Source organism: Musca autumnalis, unplaced genomic scaffold (genome assembly GCF_047663935.1).
Source record: "Musca autumnalis isolate F117 unplaced genomic scaffold, ASM4766393v1 scaffold_9, whole genome shotgun sequence".
Classification (NCBI taxonomy): domain Eukaryota; kingdom Metazoa; phylum Arthropoda; class Insecta; order Diptera; family Muscidae; genus Musca; species Musca autumnalis.
This window is the reverse complement of record NW_027412450.1, coordinates 348,730-361,248: the sequence shown is the minus strand read 5'-3', so window position 1 is coordinate 361,248 and position 12,519 is coordinate 348,730. Positions and strand designations below refer to the sequence as shown.

The window sequence follows — 12,519 nt, the reverse complement described above, 5'->3', positions numbered from 1 at the left end:
TATCGAAGGCTTTTCCTACAGAGACAATTGGTGTCGATGACTTTTTCTACAGAAAAATTTGTTATCGATGACTATTTCTGCAGAAAAATTTGTTCTCGATGACTTTTTATATAGAAAAATTCGTTATCGATGACATTTTATATGGAAAATATGGTTATCTATTATTTATTTTATAGAAAAAGTTGTTATCGATGACTGTTTCAACATTAAAAATTGTTATCGTTGAATTTTCTACAAAAAAATTAGTTATCGATAATTTTTTTTCTATAAAAAAGTTGTTGTCGATGATTTTTTTCCATAGAAAATATGTTATCGATGCCATTTTGTACAGAAAACGTGTTGTCGATGACTTTTTTCCACAGGAAAAAATTTTATTGATGAGTTTTTCAATAGAAAAATGCTATCGATAATATTTTATGTATAAAAAGTTGTATCGATGACTTTTTCTACAGAAAAAAATTATATCGATGACTTTTTCTATAGAAAAAATTTTATCGATGACTTTGTTTATAGAAAAAACTGTTATCGATGACTTTTTCTACAGAAAAAAATGTTATCGATTACATTTTATATAGAACAAGTAGTTATTGATAGGTTTTTCTAAAGAAAAAAATGTTATCTATGAGCCTTTCTGTAGAAATAGTTGTTGTCGATGCGTTTTTGATAGAAACATTTTTTAATCAATTTAATTAATCGAGCTATTTGACCTAGCGAGATTACATTGAAAAATTGATATCTAGCGAAGTCCTGTACACACATCAACCGCTATGCGACGATCGTTTCGGTAAAAAAATAATTTTTCGCGAACATTTTAATTAGAAAATCGCTTATAATACTCTCCTAAAACTTATATTTGTTTTAAGCGTTTTGAAATTATTAACCTTTCTGCGATATGTTACACATTTGCCTTCACATTGATATCTCATGTGCAATTCATGCCTATTTCACTTTACCTTGGCCTTTACCTTGTTTGCACTTGGAATAGTCACTAAAATCCCACAACTAGTTAAACTACATGAAATTGTTTTACACCCCCCTAATCCTCTCCCTCTCTGCCACACAATATTGAGTGCAACAAATGTCAGGTGAAAAGGCAATTCCACAATAGCCAGGCAGGCAGTCAGACAGGCGTCCATATGGTGAGCAGCCATACACTCTGTATCGTTCAGGGGATGTTGATGTTGTTTCCGGCATCAAAGACACAGTAGAAGCATTTTGCAAATGTGTTGTGTTGTGAATTACTGTCATGTTTAACAGTTTTTGTACGTATGTATGGTCTTTGAGTGCAGGACAAAAACAAACATATGCTGGCTGCTTTTCCATGACATTTCTGGTTGTTGAAAAATTTATGATTTTTAATGACTTGGTTTTTGAACACAACAAAATGGTTTAAGCCACAAAAGCAACACCATTTAAATTGACATTCAGTTGATAAAGTGTCGTCCTTGCTTCCGGCCTGTTGCGTTTTGTGGAAATGCGCCCAAACGAAATAAAACCGATTTCAAATATGTAAGGCTACATACCTAAATATTTTTCTAATTAGCTTAGTAAAAATCCCTATAAACACACATCCCTCCCCGTTTACTTTCTCTTCGCCCCCTCTCTTCGTCATTGTCATTCATCACTTGAATCTTTTGTCTCTTTTCGACAAAAACCCGATCCAATTAAAATTTCATTTTCACAAAATCATAGTAAAGTGTAGTCGTTGTTGTTGAAAGTGATGTTGTTCTTGTTGCTGGTTTTTGGTGTTAAAATTCATTGGCATCCTTTTTGAATGGATGGGTGTGGGCGGACAGCTACTTACCACAGGCAAATTAGGCGAATAGTCCGGTGCAATGCACAGGCGATAGACAACATGTATGGCCGTCATAAATAGGGCCAAGACCACAGACACTGGCCACGATATTGGCAGCATTGTATGAATACCCTGGAGGCAAATGAGAAAAGAAAAAAAAAATAATTAAAACGACAAATACAGAAACATAATTAATATGGAAATGCTATGAGATGTTGTTGCTGTTATTACGTTATTGCATTGTTGTAATTTTGCGTGTTTGAGCTGTTGAATGTTATGCGACATTGGGGACTTGTTTGGTTGGCATGCATTTTTATAACGCATATATACAAAAGTTGTTATCGTTGACTTTTTCTATTGAAGAATTCAATATCGACGACTTTTTTCTATAGAAAAAATCTCTAACGATGACTTTTTCGATAGAAAAACTCATTAACGATGACTTTTTCTATAGAAAAACTCACTAACGATGACTTTTTCGATAAAAAAAACTCATTAACGATGACCTTTTCTACAGAAAAACTCACCAACGAAGGCTTTTTCTATAGAAAAACTCACTAACGATGACTTCTTCTATAGAAAAAAATCACTAACGATGATTTTTTATATGGAAAACTCACTAACGATCACTTTTTATATAGAAAAACTCATTACCAATGACTTTTTCTTAAGAAAAACTTACTAACGATGACTTTTTCTATAGAAAAACTCATCAACGATGGATTTTTCTATAGAAAAACTCACTAACGATGACCTCTTTTATAGAAAAACTCACTAACGATGACTTTTTTTAGAGATAAACTCACTAACGTTGACTTTTTCTGTAGAAAAACTCACTAACGATGACTTTTTCTATAGAAAAACTCATCAACGATGGATTTTTCTATAGAAAAACTCACTAACGATGACTTTTTATTTAGAAAAACTCACTAACTATGATTTTTTCTTTGGAAAAACTCACTAACGATGACTTTTTCTATAGAAAAACTTACTAACGATAACTTTTTCTGTAGAAAAACTCAATAACGATGACCTTTTGTATAGGAAAACTTACTAACGATGACTTTTTCTATAGAAAAACTTACTAACGATGACTTTTTCTATAGAAAAACTCACAAACGATGACCTTTTGTATAGAAAAACTCACTAACGATGACTTTTTCTATAGAAAAACTCACTAACGATGACCTTTTGTATAGAAAAACTCACTAACGATGACTTTTTCCATAGAAAAACCCACTAACGATGACTTTTTCTTTAGAAAAACTCACAAACGATGACCTTTTGTATAGAGAAACTCACTAGCAGTGACTTTTTCTTTAGAAAAACTCACTAACAGTGACTTTTTCTTTAGAAAAACTCACTAACAATGACTTGTTCTTTCGAAAAACTCACTAACGATGATTTTTCTGTAGAAAAACTCACTAACGATGACTTTTTGTATAGAAAAACTCACTAACGATGACTTTTTCTATGGAAAAACTGAATAACGATGACTTTTTCTATAGAAAAACTCACTAACGATGACTTTTTCTATAGAAAAACTCATTAACGATGACTTTTTCTGTAGAAAAACTCACTAACGCTGACTTTTTCTATAGAAAAACTCTATAACGATGACTTTTTCTATAGAAAAATTAAATATCGTTGAATTTTTGTATGGAAAAATTTTATATCGATGAGTTTTTTATAGAAAAATTCAATGTCGACGACTTTTTGTATAGAAAAATTCAATATCGATGACTTTTTCTATGGAAAAATTCAATATCGATGAGTTTTTCTATAGAAAAATTCAATATCGATGACTTTTTCTGTAGAAAAACTCACTAACTATGACTTTTTTATAGAAAAACTCACAAAAGATGACTTTTTCTGTAGCAAAACTCACTAACGATGACTTTTTCTATAGAAATGCACACAAACGATGACTTTTTCTATAGAAAAACTCACCAACGATGACTTTTTCTATAGAAAAACTCACCAGCGATGACTTATTCTATATAAAAACTCACCAGCGATGACTTATTCTATATAAAAACTCACTAACGATGACTTTTTCTATAGAAAAACTCACTAACGATGACTTTTTCTGCAGAAAAACTCACTAACGATGAATTTTTCTATAGAAAAATCCACTAACGATGACTTTTTCTATAGAAAAACTCACTAACGATGACTTTTTCTATTAAAAACTCACTAACGATGACTTTTGCTATAGAAAAAAATACTAACGATGATTTTTCTATTAAAAAGTTCACTATCGATGACTTTTTCTATAAAAAAATTCAACTTCGGTGACTTTTTGTATAAAAAAATTTAATATCGATGAGTTTTTATTATAGAAAAATTCAATAACGATGACTTTTCTATAGAAAAATTCACTAGCGATGACTTTTTCTATAGAAAATTTCACTTACGATGACTTTTTCCATAAAAAAATCACTAACGATGTTTTTTCTATTAAAGAATTCATTATCGATGCCTTTTTCTATAGGAAAATTCACTAACGTTGACTTTTTCTATTGAAAAACTCATTAGCGATGACTTTTCTATAGAAAAACTCTCTATCGATGACTTTTTCTATAGAAAAACTCACTAACGATGACTTTTTCTATAGATAAACTCACTAACGATGACTTTTTCTGTAGAAAAACTCACTAACGATGACTTTTTCTATAGAAAAACTCACTAACGATGACTTTTTCTATAGAAAACTCACTAACGATGACTTTTTCTATAGAAAAACTCACTAACGATGACTTTTTCTATAGAAAAACTCACTAACGATGACTTTTTCTATAGAAAAACTCACTAACGATGACTTTTTCTATAGAAAAACTCAATAACGATTACTTTTTCTATAGAAAAATTAAATATCGTTGAATTTTTGTATGGAAAAATTTAATATCGATGAGTTTTTTATAGAAAAATTCAATGTCGACGACTTTTTGTATAGAAAAATTCGATATCGATGACTTTTTCTATAGAAAAATTCAATATCGATGAATTTTTCTTTAGAAAAATTCGATATCGATGACTTTTTCTATAGAAAAAATCAATATCGATGACTTTTTCTATAGAAAATGTTGCCATTTTATTTCCGATGACCAACTATCTAACATAATCGATAACTATTTGAAACAAACACTTAATTTGTGTTTGGGGGCAACTACTTCCGCTTATTGTGCATGTAATGCATTGCATAGGAGCAACATTTGCCAATGATGGCAAACTTCCGTTTCCGATCACATAATGGTAATGCGTGTCTCCAATATGCAGATATTCAACACTCTCACTCACACACACATAATGGAACACTTTAAGTGCAGTTTCCAATTAATTACAAACAGACCCAATATCCTTACAAACTTACCAGGAATACAGCAAATAACGGTAATGGCGCCAATTCTTCACCCGTAATTGCGGCTATCGTTCCCAACGAGAATGTGGTCACAATGGCAAAAGCCAATGCGGCGACGGGTGAACTTAAAACGGCTGGGAATTGCGGAGCGGTCAATATGCTGGCTGATATTAGAGCTGCCAACGCCAGCAGCAGGGTGTGCAACAATTCCTGAAATTATTAAAAAGAAGAGGAAGTGAGTGAAGGAGGAGGCAAAAGAGAGAATGAAAAGGTATGGTAAAAGAAAGCAGAGCATAGAAATCCATGAATCTATGATTTTTTCCATAGAAAAAGTTGTTATGGATGATGTTTTTTTCTGTATAAAAAGTTGTTCTCGATGACCTAATCGATTTTTCTAGAAACAAATTATCGATAACAAAAGGTCATCGATAAGAAATTTTAAATAGAAATAAACATCGATAACAACTTTCTCTATGGAAAACGCCATCGATAAAAACTTCTTCTATAGAAAAAGTCATCGATAACAACTTTTTCTATAAAAAGTAATCGATAAGAATTTTTAGAAGAAAAAATTTTAATAGAAATAAACATCGATAATAACTTTCTCTATGGCAAAAGTCATCGATAAAAACTTCTTCTATACAAAATGTCATCGATAACAACTTTTTCTATAAAAAGTAATCGATAACAATTTTTATAGAAAAAACAATGGATAGAAGCTTTTTCTATAGAAAAACATCGATAACAACCTTTTCTATAGAAACCGTAATCGATAACAACCTTTTCTCTAGAAAACGCCATCCATAATAACTTTTCTATAGAAAAGTCTTCGATAACAAATTTTCTATACCAACAGTCATCGATAACAGTTTTTAATATAGAAAATGTCATCAATAGCAACGTTTTCTATAGAGATAAAATAATAACATTTTCTACAGAAAAATAATCGAGAAAAAATGTCTCTCTAATGTCTCTCTAAATCATCATCGATAACAACTTTTTCTATAGAAAAAAACATCGACAACAATTGTTGGTAGAAAAACCCACGATTAAACAATTTTCTATGCCAAAAGTCATCGATTACAAATTTTTCTATAGAAAAGGTAAGCGTTAACAAATTTTCCTATAGAAATATCATCGATGACAACTTTTTCTATAGAGAAAGTTATCGACAACAATTTTTGCTAACGAAGAAGTAATCGATAACATGGTTTTCTATTGAAAAGGTAATCGATAACAACCCTTTTTATAGAAGAGGACATCGAAAACTTTTTTTTTTTCTATTGAAAAAGTCATCGATAACAACTTTTTCTATAGTGAAAGTCATCAATGACAAATTTTTCTATAGGAAAAGCCATCGATAACAACGTTTTCTATAGAAACTGTCATCGGTAACAATTTTTTTCGTCAAATTTGCTAGAGAAAAATTATCGATTTCAAAATTTTCTATGGAAAAGCCATCGATAACAAACTTTTGCATAGAAAATAGAAGTTTAACGATGACAAACTTCCACAAAAAAATCATAGATATAAATGTTTGCTATAGAGAAAGTCATCGATTACAATGTTTTCTATAGAGAAAATCAACGATAACAATGTTTTCTGCAGAAAACGGCATCGATAACAAAGTTTTCTTAACAGAAAATCATCGAAAATAACATTTTCTATAGAAAGAGTAAACGATAACATAGTTTTCTATAGAAAACGTAATCGATAACAACTTTTAATATAAAGAAAGTCATCGTTAACAACCTTTTCTATAGAAGCAGTCATCGTTAACAAATTTTTCTATAGAAAAATTCATCGATAACAATGTTTTCTATAGAAACTGCAATCGATAACCATTTTTTTCATCGATTTTATAGCTAAAATTATCGATTTCAAATTGTTCTATGGAAAAAGTCATCGATAAAAATTTTCTTATAGCAAAAGTAATTTAAAAGAAATGTTCCTAAAGAAAAGTAATATATGACAACGTTTTCTATAGAAAATTTCGTCTATAACGTCCTTTTGTATGGATACAGTCATCGATACCAATTTGTAAATCGAGTTTTCTAGAGAAAAGTTTTCGATTTCAAATTTTTTATGGAAAAGGTCATCGATAACAAAATTTTCTATAGCACTAGTCAGCGATGACAAAATTTGCTATAGAACATTCATTTTCATAAGTCATCTATAAAAATGTTCTAAATAAAAGTAATCGATAACATCGTTTTCTATAGAAAAATCCATCGATAACAATTTTTTCAATAGAAAAAATTGTTATCGATTACTTTTTCCATTACAAAAGCTATTATTGATTACTTTTTCTATAGAAGAAATTGTTATCGATTATTTTCTATATTGAAAAGGTTGTTATGACATTTTCTATTGAAAAAAAAAATGATTATCGATGACTTTCCCTGTAATATTTTTTAGCGAAAAATTTGCTATCGATGTTTTTTATAGAAACGATTTATTCTATATAAACGCCTTTTTCTATAGAAACTACTTTTTCTATAGAAAAGTTTGTTGTCGATAACTTTTGCTATAGAAAATGCTGCTATCGATGGCTTCTTCATAAAAAAATTTATCGATGGCTTTTTCCATAGAAAAATTTGATATCGATGGAAGTTGTTATCGATGGCTTTTCCATTGAAAAGGTTGTTATCGATGACATTTTATATTGAAACATTTGACATTCTATATGGAAGAAGTTGTAACCGATAATTTTTCCTGTTGGGAAAGTTGTTATTGATATTATTTATGACTCTTTCTATAGCAAAGGTAACAGCCGGCTACTTTTGGTATATAAAAAGTTGTTATCGACGATGTTTTTTGTAGTTATCGATGACTTTTTCTATAGAAAAAGTCGTTATTGATGATTTTTTCTGTGGGAAAAGTTTTTATCGATTATCTTATTTATAGAAAAACTTTTTATCGATGACATTTTCCACAGAAAAATATGTTATCGCTAACTTTTTCATAGAAGTCGTTGTTATCTGTGATTTTTTCTATCGAAAATTTTTTTTGTCGACGACAACGTTTTTTTTTCTTCTTTTCAATTCTTGCCTTATAAATACTACCCTCTCTTACCAGTTCCCCCTTATTCCAACATTATTTTACGAAATGCATTCAACTCACCTGTTGGTATATCACACCAATTATAATGGAAACCACACATGCCACCAGCGATATCCAGAGACCGGAGCGAAATAATGACTTACGCAATCGTTGGCGATAGCGTGTATACAGGTCATCCAAATGAATGTCCTCCGCTGTAACGGAAACAAAAGACAGAGAGACCAAAAGTTAAACAACTAAAAGCTTGAATGGTAAAACAAAAACAAAGAAAACAAGCAGCAGGCAAAGGCGAAGCATGATTCCATTATGGCATACGCTTAATAATACTTAATGACACTTTTAAGCGTACACAGGCACAGGCCAGGCAAGGCGTTGAAAACTGGCCAGGAAATTTCGATCCAGACAGAAGAAGGACAATTTCGTTTCGAACTTAATAACGGAAAAATAGAAGCCTACAACTTTCAAAAAACAGAAAACATTGAAAAGTGTCAAGCGTTTGCCGTTTTCTTTCACTTCGTTGTTTTAGAGAAACGAAGGAGGAGGCTCACTAAAAGGTTAAATTACAGTAAGGCGCAGTGTAAAAGTTAAGTGGAGGTCTAAGTGCCTTTTATGAAGGATATGTCTGCAAGATGAAGATGATGAACAGCTTTGAGTTTGATTGAGTTAATAATTTGTTGTTTCTTTATTTCTGTTAAGAAGCCGTTGACGGTTAGGATTTCCAGCAGTAGCTAAACGCTAGTAAATTGTTTAAAAGTTTCTGTTGGCTGTTATTGAGTTTAGTTTTTAATGATTTTTCCTGTTTTATTGAAGTTTTACTAGGACAAGTTAAGTCTCTTTAATTCACCCCTTAATTCGTTGTAGGAGGAAAGTCTGTTAAGACTTCATTTAATATGCTCAAAGAGAATCTATTTGATATTTTATTGATTTCTTTGTAGAAGTAAAAAGGTTAAGGATGGGACTCCTTTTTAAATTCAAGTCAGAATTACGTTACCATCTCCCTCATGGCGCATGATGGTTGTCAGCACGTATACGCGAAAGGGTTCACTTAAGAAATTACCTCACATCAAGTGGAAATTGAGGAAAAGTTGTTATCGATGAATTTTTCTATAGAAAAAATTAATGTCGATGACTTTCTCTTTGGAAAAAGTTATTGTCGATGACTTTTTCTATAGAAAAAGTTACTGTAGAATACTTCTTCTATAGAAAAAGTTGTTGTCGATGACTTTTTCTATAGAAAAAGTTACTGTCGATGATTGTGTCTATAGAAAAAGTTACTGTCGATGACTTTTATATAGAAAATGTTACTGTCGATTACTTTTTCTATAGAGAAAGTTACTGTCGATTACTTTTTCTATAGAAAAAGTTACTGTACATTACTTTTCTAAAGAAAAAGTTACTGTAGATTACTTTTTCTACAGAAAAAGTTACTGTCGATGACTTCTTCTATAGAAAAAGTTACTGTAGACTACTTCTTCTATAGAAAAAGTTATTGTCGATGACTTTTTTCTATAGAAAAAGTTGCTGTCGATGACTTCTTCTATAGAAAAAGTTACTGTCGATGACTTCTTCTATAGAAAAAGTTACTGTCGACGACTTCTTCTATAGAAAAAGTTACTGTCGACGACTTCTTCTATAGAAAAAGTTACTGTCGATGACTGTTTCTATAGAAAAATTTACTGTCGATCTTTTTCTATAGAAAAAGTTGTTATCGATGACTTTTTCTATAGAAAAAGTTGTTGTCGATGACTTTTTCTATAGGAAAAGTTGTTGACGATGACTTTTTCTATAGGAAAAGTTGTTGTCGATGACTTTTTCTATAGAAAAATTTATTATCGATGAGTTTTTCTATAGAAAAAGTTATGGTCGATGACTTTTTCTATAGAAAAAGTTATGGTCGATGACTTTTTCTATAGAAAAGTTATGGTCGATGACTTTTTCTATAGAAAAAGTTATGGTCGATGACTTTTTCTATAGAAAAAGTTATGGTCGATGACTTTTTCTATAGAAAAAGTTATGGTCGATGACTTTTTCTATAGAAAAAGTTATGGTCGATGACTTTTTCTATAGAAAAAGTTATGGTCGATGACTTTTTCTATAGAAAAAGTTATGGTCGATGACTTTTTCTATAGAAAAAGTTATGGTCGATGACTTTTTCTATAGAAAAAGTTAGGGTCGATGACTTTTTCTATAGAAAAAAATTGTCGATGAATTTTTCTACAGAAAAAGTTTTTGTCGATGACTGCTTCTATAGATAATGTTATTGTCGATGAGTTTTTCTATAGAAAAAGTTATTGGCGATGACTTTTTCTATAGAAAAAAATTGTCGATGAATTTTTCTATAGAAAAAGTTATTATCCATGAGTTTTTTTGTAGAAGAAATTATTGTCGGTGACTTTTTCTAAAGAAAAAGTTATTGTCGATGACTTTTTCTATTGAAAAAGTTGTTGTCGATGACGTTTTCTATAGAAAAAGTTGTTGTCGATGACTTTTTCTGTAGAGAAAGTTATTGTCGATGACTTTTTCTATAGAAAAAGTTATTGTCGATGACTTTTTCTATAGAAAAAGTTATTGTCGATGACTTTTTCTATAGAAAAAAATTTGTCGATGAATTTTTCTACAGAAAAAGTTATTGTCGATGACTGTTTCTATAGAAAAAGTTGTTGTCGATGACTTTTTCTATAGGAAAAGTTGTTGTCTATGACTTTTTCTATAGAAAAAGTTACTGTCGATGACTTGTTCTATAGAAAAAGTTACTGTCGACGACTTTTTCTATAGAAAAAGTTACTGTCGATGACTTTTTCTATAGAAAAAGTTACTGTCGATGACTTTTTCTATTGGAAGAGTTACTGTCGATGACTTTTCTATTGAAAAAGTTACTGTCGATGAATTTTTCTATTGAAAAAGTTACTGTCGATGACTTTTTCTATTGAAAAAGTTACTGTCGATGACTTTTTCTATTGAAAAAGTTACTGTCGATGACTTTTTCTATTGAAAAAGTTACTGTCGATGACTTTTTCTATTGAAAAAGTTACAGTCTATGACTTTTTCTATTGAAAAGTTACTGTCGATCACTTTTTTCTATTGAAAAAGTTACTGTCGATGACTTTTTCTATAGAAAAAGTTATTGTCGATGACTATTTCTATAGAAAAAGTTATTGTCGATGACTATTTCTATAGAAAAATTTATTATCGATGAGTTTTTCTGCAGGAAAGTTGTTGTCGATGACTTTTTCTATAGGAAAAGTTGTTGTCGATGACTTTTTCTATAGAAAAATTTATTATCGATGAGTTTTTCTGCAGAAAAGTGGTTGTCGATGACTTTTTCTATAGAAAAAGTTATTGTTGATGACTTTTTCTATAGAAAAAGTTATTGTCGATGATTTTTCTATAGAAAAAGTTATTGTCGATGACTTTTTCTATAGAAAAAGTTATTGTCGATGACTTTTTCTATAGAAAAAAATTTTCGATGAATTTTTCTACAGAAAAAGTTATTGTCGATGACTGTTTCTATAGAAAAAGTTATTGGCGATGACTTTTTCTATAGAAAAATTTATTTTCGATGGCTTTTTCTATAGAACAAGTTATTGTTGATGACTTTTTCTATAGAAAAAGTTATTATCGATGACTTTTTCTATAGAAAAAGTTATTATCGATGACTTTTTCTATAGAAAAAGTTATTTTCTATAGGAAAAGTTGTTGTCTATGACTTTTTCTATAGAAAAAGTTACTGTCGATGACTTGTTCTATAGAAAAAGTTACTGTCGATGACTTTTTCTATAGAAAAAGTTACTGTCGATGACTTTTTCTATAGAAAAAGTTACTGTCGATGACTTTTTCTATAGAAAAAGTTACTGTCGATGACTTTTTCTATTGGAAGAGTTACTGTCGATGACTTTTCTATTGAAAAAGTTACTGTCGATGACTTTTTCTATTGAAAAAGTTACTGTCGATGACTTTTTCTATTGAAAAAGTTACTGTCGATGACTTTTTCTATTGAAAAAGTTACTGTCGATGACTTTTTCTATTGAAAAAGTTACAGTCTATGACTTTTTCTATTGAAAAGTTACTGTCGATCACTTTTTCTATTGAAAAAGTTACTGTCGATGACTTTTTCTATAGAAAAAGTTATTGTCGATGACTATTTCTATAGAAAAAGTTATTGTCGATGACTATTTCTATAGAAAAATTTATTATCGATGAGTTTTTCTGCAGGAAAGTTGTTGTCGATGACTTTTTCTATAGAAAAATTTATTATCGATGAGTTTTTCTGCAGAAAAGTGGTTGTCGATGACTTTTTCTA

General features: G+C 30.2%; 2 protein-coding genes across 3 annotated transcripts in view; both read right to left on the bottom strand.

The window, feature by feature from the left end:
* LOC141388256 (adenylate cyclase type 2-like) overlaps window positions 1–12,519 on the bottom strand; it is a 517,012-nt gene that overhangs the window by 333,634 nt on the left and 170,859 nt on the right. The window lies entirely within an intron of this gene.
* LOC141388258 (adenylate cyclase type 2-like) overlaps window positions 1–12,519 on the bottom strand; it is a 209,685-nt gene that overhangs the window by 26,326 nt on the left and 170,840 nt on the right. Inside the window, exons 4-6 of the mRNA XM_073958297.1 lie at window positions 8,280–8,413; window positions 5,169–5,366; window positions 1,805–1,927 (exon numbers count right to left, since the gene is read on the bottom strand). Of these exons, the coding sequence (XP_073814398.1) occupies window positions 1,805–1,927; window positions 5,169–5,366; window positions 8,280–8,413 (455 nt within the window). The remainder of the gene's footprint in view (window positions 1–1,804; window positions 1,928–5,168; window positions 5,367–8,279; window positions 8,414–12,519) is intronic.